The following is a 17825-nucleotide window of genomic DNA, read 5'->3' on the forward strand; positions in this document are numbered from 1 at the left end:
GTCGTTTCTTAGTTTCGATATGCGACTCGACTGGATATTTTCCTCATGATTACTGGATTTCTTGGAGCTGTAGGAACTGGCATATCCCAACCACTATTGATGCTTGTGCTTGGAGAAATGACAGACAGTTTTGTATGTCACGATTCAGGAAACCAAAGTAAACGTAAGACTTACGTTATGCTTTTTTCCCATAATTAGCCACATATTGACATGTTTTGACACAATTTATGATTATAAAAAAAACTAAACATTTTATAGACATATCAATTTTAGAATTTGGTTCTCCGGGAAGCCACTGATCCCCAGCAATCAACGGCTATTATTTAGGGAGCTGAAATGCAAATCTGTAGTACTGCCCAGCCTCTGTCTGTGGATTTGGAATCTAAAATCCTGTAGTGATCTTGGGGGTTACATTATGTGGATACCTAGTTCACAGATAACCTCATTTAATCAGGCACTGCCTCATGGCCCTAGCCTTAAGGGTTGCCTGCACTTTTCCACTTAAAAAACACACCATGTTTTATGAAAAACATAGCCATGTTTTTCTTCTATGGAACTCTGGCTATGAACCTACAGGGGAAATAAGAAGTCTCCAGAAGCACACCTTCACAGGTGAGGGATAATTGTGCTGGCTGGGTGTAAAGTTCTTCCTGCCAGCCAATCCCCACTGAACTGCTGCATACATATATATGCCAGTCCTTATGCAAGAGGAAGCTTGTATCCCTTCACTCTATGGTTTGGTTTTCCTGCATGCTTGTTATATCTGTTCTGTGTCAGTTCTGCTCATTCTCTGGGTACTGTCTTGCAGTCTGACTTCTGTCTTATCTGTGCCCCGTCTGCCTCCATGTCTTGAGTCTGTTTCCTAACCTTCTGTTCTGTATGAGGCTTCCTGCGAATCTGCATCTGCCCTTACGTTTATTTTCTATCAGTTTCATGTCAGTTTGTCCTCACTCTGTCCTGCATTTGTTTGCTGCCAGTTCCATCTGGCTTTGTCTGTGTGCCAGGTTCATCTGGTTTTGTCTGTATGCCAGTTCCGTTTGGTTCTGTGTATTACCCCTTCAGGGATAGTCAGACGTGAGGTTCCAGCTTAGGGACGCTTTTATCAGGGCGATCGCCTTGCTTGCAAGTAAGGTTCTGCCATTCTCCCTGCAGCCTGGGGTTAGATGTCTTGTTAGTGTAAGGACCCGCAAGACAACAAGGAGTCTTTAGTAGCTTGTAGGCCAATCCACGAACCAATACCTCATACTTTTATAACTATTCTACTATGTAAGCAGGTATACAAGGTGAGTGTTTGAGTCATTTGTTGGTCCCTCTTTCTTGTAACGTTCGTGTGGGCCCGATGCTCTCTTGCCCACACAAACGTAAAAGTTTTTGTACCTCTCTCCTGACTGGTACCTTACAACAATCAGATCCCCTTTGATGTGTTGTAAGCTCTTTATGGACCATGGCTTTTGCTGCAAAACGCAACTAAGAAAATGTCAGTAAAATCCTACTAGAAGAGCTGAACTTTATATTGGGTACATCAGAATCACTGTAAATAATGGCAGCTGTGTACTTGCTACTATTTATCGTGAGTTTAAATGTCAATGGCTAATTCTGAGCACAACCCTATCCCCAAATATAAGAGGGTGTTCACACTTATGAAGCCACATTTTAGTTTTGTTATTTTTATTTTTCCCCCATTTATGATTTCAGTTTGTTCTCATGGAATTGTACAGATAATGGGTCACACTGACGGTGGAAATACATCTGAAATGCTTCATCTTTGTCGGATTTTTTAACATGACAAAAAACATGTCATTTCAACAGAAAATGATACACACAATGATCCAGTGATCAATCATAATTCTTTTTGGCAGGCTAGAGCTAAGGTTACCATATATACTCGAGTATAAGCCTAGTTTTTCAGCACATTTTTTTGTGCTGAAAAAGCCCCCCTCGGCTTCTACTTGAGTCAGGGTAGGGTTAAAAATTTTTTTTAAAAACCCCTCCATACTCACCTCCCAGCCGGTGTCTGTGTCCCTGGCGGTGGTGTGGCAAGCTGCTTGAATTCCTGTGCTCCCGGCGGCGATGCGGCAAGCTGCTGGAAATCTCCCCGCTGTTATCCCCCGCCGTCCTCTCTGCTTGGCTCTGTCATCCCCCGCCGTCAACGCTGTGATTGGATCGAGCACCAGCCAATCACAGCCAGTGCTCGATCATTCACAGCCAATCACGAGCATCTTTGGAATTTTCCTGGCTGTCATCTCCCTGCTCGGCTTTCAAATCCCCCGCAGTCAGCACTGTGTAAGTAAGCGCTGTGATTGGCTCAAGTGCCGGATGTGATTGGCTGGTGCTCAATCCAATTACAGTGCTTACTTCCACAACACTGACAGAGATGACAGAGCCAAGCAGAGGGGACGGCGGGGATGACAGCGGGGAGAATTCACCCAGGTTGCCACACAGACACAGACGCCAGCTGGGAGATGAGTATGGAGGTTTTTTTTTCACCCAGTATATACTCGAGTATAGCTAGGCTTATACTCGAGTCAATAAGTTTTCTCAGTTTTTTGTGGTAAAACTTATTAACTCGGCTTACACTCGGGTCGGCTAATACACAAGTATATATGGTACCTTTCATTTTGAATATAGTGTCCACCGAATGTAGATCTTTACATTGTGCCTCATACACATATATAAAAAGTTTAAAAATCCCTTTAACCAATGATGAATTACAATATAATACATTTTCTTTTCTTTTCACAGCTGAATGTGAAAAGTTCAAACCCCTACCTGAACAGATGACCGTGTAAGAATATTGATTTATATGATTTTTAGCCACACTTTGTTATGAGAGAATAATTGTATCTATTATGCTATTATTTGTACCACCAGCTTTGCCTTGTACTATGTGGGAATAGGAGCGGCTGTTCTACTCTGTGGCTATCTCCAAGTGTCTTTTTGGGTTTTAGCTGCAGCAAGACAGACAAGGAGGATGAGGAAAATGTTTTTTCATGCAGTTTTGTCAAAAGACATTAGTTGGTTTGATGTCAACAAATCTGGAGAAATGAACACTCGTCTTACCGAGTAAGAGAACCATCATTCTGTCCTAGTCTTGTACTGGATCTTTTGTATTAGTGTATATATTATTTACATCACTGATTGTTTTTGTAGAGATGTCAATAAGATCAATGATGGAATTGGAGATAAAGTTGGCCATCTTGTGCAAAATGTTGTATGTGCCGTAGGAGGGCTAGTAATTGGAGTAGCCAAGGGGTGGCAACTGGCACTGGTCATACTGGCCACAAGCCCCGTGGTGGCAATTTCAAACGCGATTTGTTCCAAGGTAAAGTCTTCAATATTGTTTGGGTTAATACGAGTTTAATACACCAAAGCAAACACAATGTATAACATAATAATGTGTTAAATATATGAAGCACTGGTGAGAAGTCCACTTATAATTTTACAATTTGTATATGTTACATTAAAACATATTTTGCTTTTTCAAATGTATCTACAAGAGTTTTATAACAGGCCATTATACTTTTCTAGGAATTAGTTAAAGGTTCCACTAAAGAAAATATCAATCAAACTGTATGAAGTTTCATTTTTAAAAATGGGCTATAAAGTACTATGCTGGCTTTACAACATGTTGCATCAATGTGAAACTATTTCTAGAGCTGTCATAATATTAAATCAAGATTGTGAAAGAATTTAAATAGAAGCTTTACTTGTCCAGAATTAGAAAAGTGTGTGCTTTTGCTAGAAAGAGTGCAAATGATGTCCATGGACTGGGAATTAAATAGTAGATCAGCCCCACTCAGTTAACTAGGAATAAAGGCCAATATTACCACCACACAGTGACTATATAATAGGAATATGGCAAAAAATAAAGTGTAAGCTATACAGCAAGACACCTTCCCAATTTGTTACATCTGCTAATAGCAATGTTAGGGTAAAGTTTTAGCTTTAAATTCCAACTGCAAGATGTGGCTCAAAACTGATATAGATCATGAGAAATGCCGCTTACATGAAAGGTTTCCAATTACACAAGTTACAGCATAAATACAAAAGAAAACACTAAACTTTAAAACATGAAGTATTGACAATGGCATTTGTCCTGACAATCTACACATTTGTGCTGTTCCAAAAAAATACCTCCAAATATATGAAAATAGTCAAAATTACGACACAAATACTTGTCAGTCAGAGCTTAAGGACTGGACAGCAGACTTCTTGGTAATTTGTGTTGGAACAGCCTTGCAATTTGCTTCCATGATTTGAAGAAACTGTTGTTTTTCTTCTTCGTCATTAGTAAAAAATCTGAAAATTCATGGTCTTTGAGCCCAACCTTGTCGGAGACATAAGAAACTGAAACTGCCCCAAATAAAGGTTTGTTAAAGGGAAAAAATCTAGAGGGTGTCCTGCTTTGTAGTTGAAAGTTGAGTATAGTCATAGATACTGTACAAGTTCTACACAAATGCTCTACAGACCAAATAGGTGACATTTTCTTTGATTGTAGTCATTCACTTTTCCCATCTTTTCTATCAGGCCCAGACCACCATGAAGACTTCTTTCAACTATGACTTGTGTCTGCACAATTTGCTGTCCAGACATCTTTAGCTCCTTGCTTTTCCAGCAGCCTCTTTGCCTTTTGCCCAGCTACACAAATTACGTATTCTGTTTCTATCCCTAAATATGCACCAAGGCCTCAGTCACACGGGCGCATCAGCATCCATACACCGGCGCCGATGCGCCCGTGTGACTGACAGTTAGAAGACGGCCGTACCTGAAGACGGCCGTCTCTCTCCAGCGCTGCTGAAAGAACACATGACCGGCAATGGAGCCGGTCACATGTTCTTTCCTCCGGCGCTGCAGAGAGACGGCCGTCTTCAGGTACGGCCGTCTCCTTCCTGCAGTAACACAGGCGCCAATGCACCCGTGTGACTGAGGCCTCAGTGTTGCTCCATATGTGTTCTTGTACACACTTCTTCTTATGCCTCTAGTTTTTTTACAGGTTGCTCCCTATGCCATCCTTAGTGATTGCTCCCCATGTCCCTCTTCTCTCATGCAACCTGATAGTTCAGCTTCCTATTTCCTCCCTTTGCTGATCAAAAAGATGAGCGCAGAGAGTATACAACTGCATAGTTCTCTCCATGATTGGGCAGAAAGCTTCATCAGCTTTTGCCAATCATTATAAGGAGAGTTCAGGGAATCTCTTGGAAGCAGGCTTAACCTGGGCAGTGGGGTCAGATTTTTAAAGCTGCAAGGGGGAAAACAGTGATAGGAGGCCCCTCTGAGATCGGGAACCCTCAGCCATTTCCCATTTTGACCTCCACCAATGCTGGCCATGACTGGAGATGAGCTACAATACCAGACTCTGTTTTCTAATCCTGGACAAACTCTTTAAAGAGGTCAATATAAAGGCATCTACTATGACCCACCCCTTATCTTTTTGAAGTTATACTGAAACTATTGCAACCGGAATCCTGTGAAGCTGGTGTTGTCGTCCTCTTCAAAAACTGTACTGTTGAAATGTAAAGTATTAAGAAAAGTTAAAGAATCTTCATATTTTTTTGTGATTGGTAACTGCTGGTAAGAATGGAATATGACTTAGATCATGTTGGACTCACTAATATTAATCACCTTTTTTAGATGATAGTATCACTGACTAGTAAGGAGCTGTCAGCTTATGCAACAGCTGGAGCTGGAGCTGAAGAAGTTCTTTCATCAATTCGAACCGTGGTCGCATTTGGCGGACAAGAAAAAGAAATACAAAGGTACATATGTCATATATGGACTCATATAATGGCTTTTCAGATTAAAGTAATGCAGTACTTAAATAATGTGTTCTCATATTTTTAGATATACAAATAATTTGGTAGAGGCCAAAAAAATTGGAATAAAAAAGGCCATTACCTCCCAGTTGGCTGCTGGTGTTATGTACGGTTTTATTTATGGCTCTTATGCACTTGGATTTTGGTATGGATCAGTCTTAATATTGGGAGGAAATGGATATACCATTGGAGATGTTCTTGCGGTGAGTTTACAAAATGAATATTAAAAGAGGTTTTCTGTAGCTTTGTATAACCATGATACCTTTATTTGTGATCATTCTATAAAAGGTCTGTGATTAAATGATTTATAAAGTCTATCTTACATTAATGTCTCTCCTTTCAGGTCTTATTCTGCATTGTCGTTAGCAGTTATTGCATTGGTCAAGCTGCTTCTCATCTTGAAGCTTTCTCAGTGGCAAGAGGCGCTGCTTATCAAATATTTTATACTATTAACCAGGTAAAGCATTGAATATACTTTTTTGGAAAAAAAACTTTTGCTATATCAAGACCTGTCTTATCAGGGCTGCACTGCAAAAGACTACATGTTTTCTAAATTTTAAAAAATTCACACTAATTGCCAGAGAGACAGGCAGAGAGACACAGAGATGCTGCTGTAGCTGCTAGTAAGTGTTTTACTGTCTCACCATGTGAGCTTTGCCCAAGTTTTGCTATGTGTGAATGTAAACAATGATACTCACATTCATTCACAGCAAACTAATTTCTTGAAGTTATGAATAATTTAAAAAAAATATAGATTTAGATTTACTATAAATATATTAAATAATATTTTTCACATCAGCATTTTGCTTTCCATTTTTAACTGTTCAGTTTTTTTAAGGAAACTAATAGCAAAACTAATTTAAAATGAGACCCAACAGAAACAGTTTCTGTTTTTTAAACTAATCCAGTAGACAGATTTATCACAAAAATAATTCTATCAGTTTGTTTCATTTTGTTTACTTGTTTTTAATGGACCCATTTTGTTTTCTTTTGTCTTTCTTCTCTTTTGTGCATGCTCATTTAAAAATAATCAGTAAGGCTAACCTTACATGGGTGACCGAGATGTGGGGCCATGAATCCCGCCCCCATATCGCGCTCCCCACTATGTGAAATTCCCAGGGATGCTAGGCGTTTTCATGTGAAAACAGCCTTTTATCACTTGGGGGATGAAGGGATCCTCTGCCGTGGCTGTCTCAGCCACGGCAAAGGATCGTGGAGTTTCTCCCATTGCTTTCAATGTGGCCCGCGCTGCTGCCACCTGCCTAATTAAAAATAAAGGGGCTGCGATGCGAGATCACAGAACCAGATAGAGCATGCTGCTATTTTCTTCCCTCATAGCATTGCATCACGGTGCCATGCATGAAAACACCTCTCATGTGTATGAACCCATTCAAAAGAATATGGTTCATATTTATGCATCTCAAAATGCACAAATCTCACGTGATCTTATCGCCCGTGTGAAGCCGGCTTTAAACAGGCAATAAAAACGAAGCCAAACAGAAACCTTTCTGTTCAGCCCCGTTATCCATTGACATTAATGTAAAAAAAAAGGGTCCTTTTAATTAACTTTCCGTAATTTTTTATGAGAAAATCACTACAGTTTGCATTATTTTTTCCATTAAAAAATAAATAAAAACACAGAAAACAGATGAAACGGAACTGAATGAAGACAACTGAAGCTCAGGAAATCCCACTGAAATCAATGGGAAGTCAAACTTTTTCCCCCATTCTGTTGCTCTTCTGTTGAAACAACAGAACGGAAATGAAAGAGGCTGATGTGAATGAGCCCTTAGAAACACTGGCGTATTTATAGGGGATGCAGTTGCACCCGGGCCCAGGAGCCTTAGGGGGCCAATAAGGCCTCTCTTCTCCATATAGGGAGCCTAGTACTATGAGTAAAGCGTTATAGTTGGGGACCCTGTTACAGGTTTTGCATTGGGGCCCAGAAGCTTCAAGTTACGCCTCTGCATTAAGGGGTTAAGTTGGGGAGCCCCAAGATAAACTTTTGCACCCGGGCCATGAGCCTTTAGCTACGCCCCTGCTTAGAAAGTTATTTACTTTTTCATTTTCATAGTGATTAAGCTTTATTTAGATAACACCAGAAAACCTTTACCAGTAGCGGAGGAGATGATTTATGACTGTTCATTCTTCACCAAATGCTTTTGTGTGGACAATTACATTTTACTTTTTATTATTTACAAATATTAATTTTTGTCTTTATGTTTTCTTTCCCGACCCCACAGTCATCTGCGATTAACAGTTATTCGACAGAAGGGTACAAGCCTGATAACATAAAAGGACATATTGAATTTAAAAATGTGCATTTTTGTTATCCTTCAAGGCCAAAGGTTCAGGTAAATTTTATGTTATTTCTTTGCTATAGTATGCTTTATTACATTACATTTTGTGCTTTTATTTTAAAATTATGTGTAATTTTGTATTTGTGGACGGACATACACAATGGACTCTTTTGTGTTTAACTGAAAGGTTTTAAAAGGACTTAATCTAAAGGTTAAACCTGGACAGACGGTGGCATTGGTTGGGCAAAGTGGATGCGGTAAAAGCACCACAGTGCAGCTCCTACAGAGAATGTATGATCCACAAGAGGGATCGGTAAGTAGATTTCATTTTTTTTCTAAATGGAAACTTCCCAAATTTGATTTGCCTTCCATTGAGGTTTGAGTCATCTTTTGGTCTTTTGTTTTATATAATGGTTGATGAGCATGATATAAGATCTTTGAATATTAGACACTACAGAGAAATGATTGGTGTGGTCAGCCAAGAGCCCGTCCTGTTTGCAACAACCATTAAGAACAATATCAAATATGGGAGATTAGATGTGACAGATGAAGAAATAGAGCAAGCGGCGAAGGACGCCAATGCCTATGACTTCATTACGGCACTGCCTGATGTAAGTATACACAGTTTGTGTGGCTCTACTTACTCATTTCTGTTACAAAAGATGATATGAAGGTCTCAAGGAAAGAATGATCAAAGTCTGCATTTACTGAAAATTAGCAATAAGTTAACCTTTCAAAGAGTTAGTTTAGCTGGTTCGACAAATTAGGGCAAAACATTTAGTTTGGTCCAAATTAGTTTAAAAAAAAAAGTTTTTTTAGATAGATTTAACCGAGAAACCATGTAATGCTTTGTGTCCACTGTTGTAGTGCTACAGAAGCATCAAGTATAAACAGTTTTCTTGCACTCATTCTAAGGATTTAATTTAGCATAGGACCTTACTATCCAAATCCTAGTGCAATAAATAACAGAAGTATGGCCCCAATCACATCTGTGCCTTACAGTTCTCATCTATTTCTGTTGTTTGGCTCTGTTCTCAGAGCTGAACAATGAAAATACAAAACCTGCCGGATCCAGCACATGCCAGACTCAAATAATGCTGAATGGACCCCATTGACTATAATTCAGGCCAACTAGATCAGTGGTGGCAAGCCTACGGCACCCGTGCCAGAGGTGGCACGCAGAGCCCTCCCTACTGGCACGCGTCGCCGTCGGCCACTCACCACGATAGTGAATACCAGCAGGGGCCACAGCTCCCCTGCCGGCATTCACTCAGCATCGCTACTACCGGCACTGATCGCGGTGCACACTCTGATATCAGTGTGCAACCAGGATCCTCCTCCCCCAATGTATCCTACTTGGTTCCGCGAGAGCAGGGGGAGGAGGTGTCCAACAGCACACTGATGTCAGTGTGCACCTGTGATCAGCACTGCTGGAGCGCGCCGGGAAGAGGAGGAGCCGGGCTTCCATGAGGATGAGGGAGTAAGTGTGTGGGTCTCGTGGGGGAATGTGGGGGGGCCGCTGTGGGGTGTCACTATTATTACTGGGGGCTGCTGTGGGGTATCACTATTATTACTGGGGGCCGCTGTGGGGTGTCACCATTATTACTGGGGGTCGCTGTGGGGTGTCACCATTACTACTGGGGGCTGCTGTGGGGTGTCACTATTACTACTGGGGGTCGCTGTGGGGTGGCACTATTACTGGGGGCTGCTGTGGGATGTCACTATTATTACTGGGGGCCACTATGGCGTGTCACTATTATTACTGGGGGCCACTATGGTGTGTCACTATTATTACTGGGAATATGTATGTGTGGCAGCATATATGAGTGCAATCAGTTATTCAAAAAAAAGAAAGAACTTTATTGATCCATGTAGCCAATTCAGGCAACGTTTCGGTCACACATCGGCCTTTATCAAGCCATCTGACCAGGCAAAGAGTCCATGCTGAAAACTATTATTACTGGGGGCCGCTGTGGGGTGTCACTGTGATAGTGGGGGCCGCTGAGGGGGTGAGGAGTCACTGTGACACTGGAGGCCACTGTGGGGGGGCACTATTATCGCTAGGGGGGTCACTATTATTCTAGGGGCCGCTGTGGGATGTCACTATTATTGCCAGGGTATGTTTACATGTGGCAAAAATAGGCAGGGCTATTATTGGGGGGGGGTCACTATTATCGCTGGGGCCACTGAGGGGGGTCACTATTATTGCTGGGGGTATGTTTACATGTGGCAGAAATAGGCAGGGCTGTTGTAAAAATTAGACAGGGTGCTGATTTTGACTGCTTTTTGGATGCGGAAATGCTGCAGAACTTTCCCCAGTAATTTCCGCTGAGGTCATTCTGCAGTATTTTCATGTCCAAAAAGCAGTCAAAATCTGCACGCTGTCTATTTTGAAGCAGCCCTGCCCTTTTTACAACAACAGGGGTATAATCATATGTTGTGATAAGCCCCGCACCCTCACGTGTTGGCACTTTGCAGTAAATAAATGGTCTCTAAAAGTTTCGCGATCACTGATCTAAATTCCGGTTTTCCAGCTGGCATATTAGAGGAAAAAGTAGCTCAGCATGCTGCACTGTTTTGTCTGGAATTTTGTGCTCTGAATTGAGCCTACGACATAGATGTAAATGAAGTAGACAAAGTAGAAAAGAACCCTACGCTACTATGCACTTAGGATAATGTGAACGATATAAGTCTAGTCATGGGTACAACATACTTCGTTGAGGAGCTCTATACTTATACAGGATTCCTCTCAATCTAGGAACATCCTTAGTAAGCCCAATGGAGTCCTGGGAGACTTCAATTTTAACTGGTTTATTGGTAGGAAAATGCGAGCATTACCAGCAATCTAGACCACCAGACTGATTTGTGCTTCAAAAAGGAGCATGTTTTGCTCCGAAATGCGTTGCGCTCCATTGGTTTTTTTCCTCTATTATGGCCTCTGTCTGCATATGTTTGTTTTCCTACCAGTAAACCAGTTAAAATTGAAATCTCCCAGGACTCCCTTTGGCTTACTAAGGATGTTCCTGGATTGAGAGGAGTCTTGTATAAACATAGGGCTCCTCAACTAAGTAAGTTATACCCATCACTAGACCTGTATTGTTCACATTGTTCTAAGTGCATAGGAGCACAGTGTTCTTTTCTACTTTGCCTGCTGTGTTCTTGACCGAGGTCCTTCTACTTGTGGGCTCTCCTCCAGACGCTTTCTCTAAGGACAAGGGATCCTGATCTTCTGGATACTTTATTAAGCCTCTCTGGACTGACGGTGTGGACGCCTGTCATTGAACAGGTGCTCCACACCAGGTAAGTCCCACCTTTTACAGTTCTACCCACCTACATATTATCTATTAATCCCTACTTGAAGTGTCAGGGTAATATTTCTAAGTACAGCACCAATCGGGCCCACCCCACTTGCCCCGCTGCCGGCGATAAGAAGAAAACACCACACGGAGGTCTGGTATCGTTCCTCACACGGGGACATGGCTCTGCTGCCGCCGTGCTTTATTACAGATTACATGAGATCTTATACCCTTTGTCCCATCACCAGCAAGGGGTGATGGGCTCATAACCATATATGGGAAGTCCGGATTTCCGGCCTAAGACAGTGAAAATTATGTACATAGTGGAACATCTTGATATCTTGCTTCTGGGAAAACGGCCAAGTACACGCGGCCTTCGTCCGATTCTTCATTGCTGTACATTTTAAGATACATTTTGTTCAAGACACATTTTGTCTTCGCCTGGCAAGGCCTCTTGGCATATCTGATGTAAGGCGACATATAAGTTTTTTCTCATTTGGAATTGAATAGAACTTGCATATAGGTATAAAGCATAAAAAACATATGGCAATATATATATATATATCCTCACAAACCCCCCTAAAAAACTTAATATGGAGATCAAGCATCAGACCTTGCACTCTTCCTCGGTCGTCTCTCCCTTGCGTCAGGGTTTCTCCACTGCCCGTAAGTCCCTACTCCTAAAAGGGAGGGATCCCTACCTCACCTCAGAAGGAGGCCATGGATTCCCTGGGCTTATTTCCGGGCATCCATACCCTCTATCTGTACGAGTTAACACCCCACAGGGTGTGCCCTCGCCGGAACCTAAGGTCTTCTGCACTTTCCCTAGGCAAATGGGAAGTCCACTGACAGTCCATCTTATGAGACCGGGGCGGCGCAATACTAGTACATTTCTCCATTCTTCTGGTAACGTAGCTGGTTGGCATTATCGGAACTGGCTCTTCATCTTTTTCAAACAAGGGAAATGTTGGTGTCACATTATCCAGTCCCTTACTCATACTCTTTTATCAAAGGGATAATACACATACAGGAAATTACATACCCCACCTCTTTCTGCTAAAATCATATCCATGGCCACTCTATTTTGGAACGCCATGGATGCAGTGGGCCCTAACTGGTCAGTTAACCCTTGTAAAGCATCTCTGGTGTAGTTTACAAACCTCTGCTGATTGTAATAGATATAATTCATCCAATTTACTTTATTATTAACAGTGACAATAGCAAATAAGGACTCAAAACCTGCTTAGACATGATCTCTAGAATTAAATTCATCTGGCACCCCCCTTGACACTCCTATTACATCTATGTATACATGTGGATAAAAGTTACCACCTGGAGCGTCAACTTCTCTCTTAGCACGATGCAGTGTTGGATTCTCACCCTCAGTGTAGTCTTATTGATTGTATTAATTTGTTCTGTAACAGGGGGCTAGTGTACAGTAGTCAAAGGTGTGTGTTAGAGAAATTGTACCAAATTATAGCATGTAAAGGATATGCAGGATCATTAGTTCTTTCAGTGCGAAGTGTGGATCCAAGTGGGCTTTCCTTCGAGCTTGACTGCAGTTGGGGTGGTGAACAACATCTGGTAAGGACATTCAAACAGGGTTTCTCTCAAACTTTTTCACATAGACCCTGTCACCTGGTTTCAGATTGTGACACTCATCTGTAGGACCTGGGAGAAAAGCAGAGACTGCAGAATGGATTACTAACAATTCCTTGGAGAGGCCTATGACAAAATTAACAAGAAAATCATTCCCAAAACTCGGCCACTGTGGCATGTACCCTCCTGGAGAAAAAAACTAATAGAAGACACTCAATTCAAGATTTGCCCATTTTCTTCATTGCCTTTTGTATCTACTTTCCCCCTACTCCGCGGATGGTAGGGTGTGTGAAAAACCTGGAATATACCCAAAACAGACATGATGTGTTGCATTATTTCACCTGTGAAGTGTGTACCTTTGTTTGGCTCAATCACTTCCGGTACCCCATATCTGCAGATTACCTCATTCATGAGCTTCTGTGCGGTTACCTGCTTATTTACTTTGGTAACAGAGTAGGTCTCCAACCTGAAAAACATCAACAACAACAAGCACATATTCATGCTTCCCAACAAGGGGGAGCTGAGTGTAGCCAATTTGCAATCCCTGAAATGGGTAGAGTGGTCTAGGCAAGTGTGATGTGGCAAATTTTACTTCTGCCCTGTTGCTTTACGGCAAAGATCATGCAAAATTGGACAAATGATGCAGCAGCTACAGAAAACCCAGGAGCCACCCGTCCTTGTTCAAGCGTCGTCATCATTGCTGCTTTGAGAGGTGCGTCTTTTGGTGCGTCAGCTGGGCCATCATGAGGCACAGGGACCGTGGTGGGCAAGTGCTGTTGACTGTTCACCATACGCCGTCCCTTTTTAGTCCATTTGTCTTTTTCTTCCTTGCTGGCTTGTAACTGTAAAGTCATTATCAAAGTCCAAGTTTTTATCAAAGTCCAAATTCATATCAAAGTCCAAGGTTTAGTCAAAGTCCAAAGTTATTGTCAAATTCTTCTTTTCTTCTTTCTTCCATGGCTTAAGGGCCGCTGCTTTTGCTGTGTGGTCTGTGATGGCGTTGCCTCTCGCTTCTCTGGTGTAGGAATTGGTGTGAGCTTTCCACCTTGTCAGGTAGAAATAGGGTCTCCATGAGACTGCTGCATCATTCTTAATTGGCTGTCCTGCTGTGGTAAAAAACTGTCTGGCCTTCCATGTTGGGCCGTAATCATGAGCTATGCCAGATGCATACCGGGAGTCAGTGTAAATGTTTGCCGTCTCACCTTCCACCACTCTACACGCCTCAGTGAGGGCTTTCAGTTCCGCTTCTTGTACTGCGACATGCGGAGGCATTCTGCTTTTAGGACATCTTGTTGTGTAACCATTGCATATCCAGTGTGGAGTCGTCAATCACCCTGGTACCATCTATAAAAAACAACTCAAAATATGCATTATTAACAAGGGCTTTCAGTAACTTTTTTAAAACCTAAATTTTCTTGTTGCATCACTGCTAGACAATCAGGCTGATATTCTATTTGAAAAAGATCAGAACCTTGTTGCAAAAAAATTTAAAAATGGCTTGCAAAAATTTTAAAAATGGCTGAATTTAAAAATGGCTGACTTGCAATACCTAGATCACCTATGCCTTCTCCTCCCCCCCTTTAAACCAGGGTACTCAATTGGAACAATAGTACCCGGTTTAAGGTAGTACAACATTGTAAAAAGATTTGATGGATGCAGATAAGGCCTGTAAGATGTTAGCACCTATAACAGAAACATGAGTTACATCAGGGCAGAATAATCTACAAACTTCTACTAATATTGGAAATGTGATATTCCTTTAAGTGAATTCATTATTAGTCTGTTCCTGCCTGCAATGTCTTATCAAAATTTGAGACAGGAGAAAAAACAAAACAAAAACTTTTACTAGCTGCTCAAACTCCTCACCCCTCCCTTGGACAAGAAGGATGAAACATTACGTACTATTACATCATCTAGCTCCACCCCTTCGATATTGGCTCCGTGCGTCTTTCTTCCCAACTTAATTTCAGCGTAACAGTCTACACGTCCACATCTCAACCAAGCAAAGTCCCATGCATGGGGAGGACTTTTATCCCCAGTCATTACCTGCATCACACATTCCACACAGCCCGAACACGGGTCACTAACTCTCATCCATCCATGCTCTCAAGTCTGCTCCGTCACCCCCCATTGAAGGTGTCCCAGTACATACAGATGCACAGACAAAAAAAGTTTGACAAACATACATACATCAGCTGAAAAACACCGAGGTGAGTGCTATAATGTTATAAAGTACATGATTCTATTGAGATGAGATTGTGAATGAGCGCTATCTTTGACAAATTATGTGAAAAAGTTTGCTGAGTGACTGAGACATTCTATCTTTCTTATTTACTGAAGCTATTATATGCTGTATTAAACGCTGAAGTATTTTAGAATCTGTGGGTATTTTTCAGCCCCCCTTGTCTCTCTTTCTCTGTATTTGACCCTGAACAAAAAGTGAAGTCTGAAAGCCCCCACCTTTGTAAAACAAACTGTTATCTCTCTACGAATATGAAACACAGACTGAATTGTTTTAGCTTAAACTATTGCCTGCATTTGAACTCATAACTAACACATATGCTGGGACCTTGCAACATTTATTTTCAACCCCTGTATAAGTAAGAATATACCTTAGAAATTGCTATATTTCCTGTCTACTAAGACTATAATTAATTAAATTCATTTCAATTCATTTTAAGCAAGCAGAGACATTCTCCAGGGTCAGCACTTCATTCTCTCTCGCTGTTATCTTCCGACCTTGAAAACTAAACACAAGCTCGCAGCTACATGTCAACAAACCCTTCTCCCCTAAAAGCAAGCTCAGTTAACTATTTGCACATACAGTATATACATATATACACACATATATATTCATATCTATTATCTATCTTGTATTATACACCTTTTCTTTTTGCCAACAAATCACATGCATTGTAACTTTCTTCTCGACTTGCTTGTTCCTTCAGCACTTTCTCCCTACCTAGCTGTCAATATAACCTTTAATAGACACTCTCCTGACGCCCTCTTGATCACTTACTGTACTTTTCAACATTTCACTTACGGATACTTTCTTAAACAAATAATGTGTACATACTTAACTTACTCTGACTGTCTCTCTGCTTCTAGCAAACCTTGGTCTTTCAAGGCGCCTCTTGGTCCTAAAGACCTCCCTCCCAGACACCATTTTTTGTAATCTACCGTGCAGGTCGATGTCACACATTTTCATAAGTTTTCTTACATTCTACAAATTCATCCACACGGCGGCAGCCCTTGAGGGGCTCTGTCTTCTTTAATAAGGTCTTACGAATATTAGAACAACAACAACAATAAAAATAACACGCTCCATAGAATGCATCCCTCTTAATTTTCAAATTGTCAGCCCCTTATATACCGGCAAAACAACCGAGGGTCCCTTCTCCTTATGGAACCAGCCCCATAAAATGCATCTCTCTGAAATCAAATCGTTAGCCCCATATATAAGGCAAAACAACCGAGAGTCCCTTTTTCTATGAAGCCTGTCTCACAAAATGCATCCCTCTTAATTCAAATCGTCAGCCTGGGATATATATATATGGCAAAACAACCGAGGGTCCCTTCTCTTATGAAACTTGTCTCACAAAATGCATCCCTCTCAGCATGCATCCTTCTTAATTTTCAAATTGTTAGTCCCTTATATACTGGAAAAACAACCGAGGGTCCCTTCTCTTGTGAGACTAAATATAACAAACAACCTTCACTATCGTTAAAACACCATGGACTTCAAAGTACAAATAAACTACAGACTAGTTTCTGGGTGACCTATTGGTGTGCATATCACGGTCAGTGGTCCATGACGGCAAACCCGGAGCCCACACGAGTTACCGTGTAGAACTCTTAACCCAACCTGTCCGGTCACCAACCACAGATAGTCAGTCCTGCTGCAAGACTCTCAGCGTAAAACACAACATAAATATATGCTGGTCTTACCTGGAGTTCTGAGTTGATCAGGCTCGGTTTGCAGCAGGATGGCTTTTCCGTGGCGTGGATCCGGGTGGAATGCGTTGTAGGCTCTGGCTTTGTCGCCCCAGTTGGTTGCGCCATTTGTCAGGGTAATATTTCTAAGTACAGCACCAATCGGGCCCACCCCACTTGCCCCGCTGCCGGCGATAAGAAGAAAACACCACACGGAGGTCTGGTATCGTTCCTCACACGGGGACATGGCTCTGCTGCCGCCGTGCTTTATTACAGATTACATGAGATCTTATACCCTTTGTCCCATCACCAGCAAGGGGTGATGGGCTCATAACCATATATGGGAAGTCCGGATTTCCGGCCTAAGACAGTGAAAATTATGTACATAGTGGAACATCTTGATATCTTGCTTCTGGGAAAACGGCCAAGTACACGCGGCCTTCGTCCGATTCTTCATTGCTGTACATTTTAAGATACATTTTGTTCAAGACACATTTTGTCTTCGCCTGGCAAGGCCTCTTGGCATATCTGATGTAAGGCGACATATAAGTTTTTTCTCATTTGGAATTGAATAGAACTTGCATATAGGTATAAAGCATAAAAAACATATGGCAATATATATATATCCTCACAGAAGGAATCCTGTAGATTGGAATGCTAGTCTGCTGATTCTCATAGATGTAAATGGGCCCTTATCTCTGTCATTTGCTCAAAGACTTTCTGAATTTTATTCTTGCTAACTCTAAATATTTCAAACACAAACCAGTACTGAAAGATATTACAATATAAGCTCCTAGTAAGCTTGACGTATAATTCTTTACTAAAATGCTAAGCATGCGTGATAAGGTCATCTCGTACTTTTAATGATTTCATCTTGTTTTTTT

General features: G+C 41.5%; 2 protein-coding genes across 2 annotated transcripts in view; both read left to right on the forward strand.

The window, feature by feature from the left end:
* Window positions 1-515: 515 nt before the first annotated feature.
* LOC136586558 (ATP-dependent translocase ABCB1-like) lies at window positions 516-8495 on the forward strand. The gene is made up of 9 exons (XM_066584693.1): window positions 516-612; window positions 2949-3063; window positions 3151-3322; window positions 5632-5756; window positions 5842-6016; window positions 6157-6270; window positions 8057-8167; window positions 8301-8426; window positions 8490-8495. The coding sequence occupies exons 1-9, from the start codon at window positions 516-518 to the stop codon at window positions 8493-8495; spliced, it is 1041 nt and encodes a 346-aa protein (XP_066440790.1).
* A 28-nt stretch (window positions 8496-8523) lies between these two features.
* LOC136586955 (ATP-binding cassette sub-family B member 5-like) overlaps window positions 8524-17825 on the forward strand; it is a 47792-nt gene continuing 38490 nt past the window's right edge. The window contains exon 1 of the mRNA XM_066585314.1: window positions 8524-8724. Within this exon, the coding sequence (XP_066441411.1) occupies window positions 8524-8724 (201 nt within the window). The remainder of the gene's footprint in view (window positions 8725-17825) is intronic.

The sequence above is a fragment of the Eleutherodactylus coqui genome, chromosome 12 (genome assembly GCF_035609145.1).
Source record: "Eleutherodactylus coqui strain aEleCoq1 chromosome 12, aEleCoq1.hap1, whole genome shotgun sequence".
NCBI classification, from domain to species: Eukaryota; Metazoa; Chordata; class Amphibia; order Anura; family Eleutherodactylidae; genus Eleutherodactylus; species Eleutherodactylus coqui.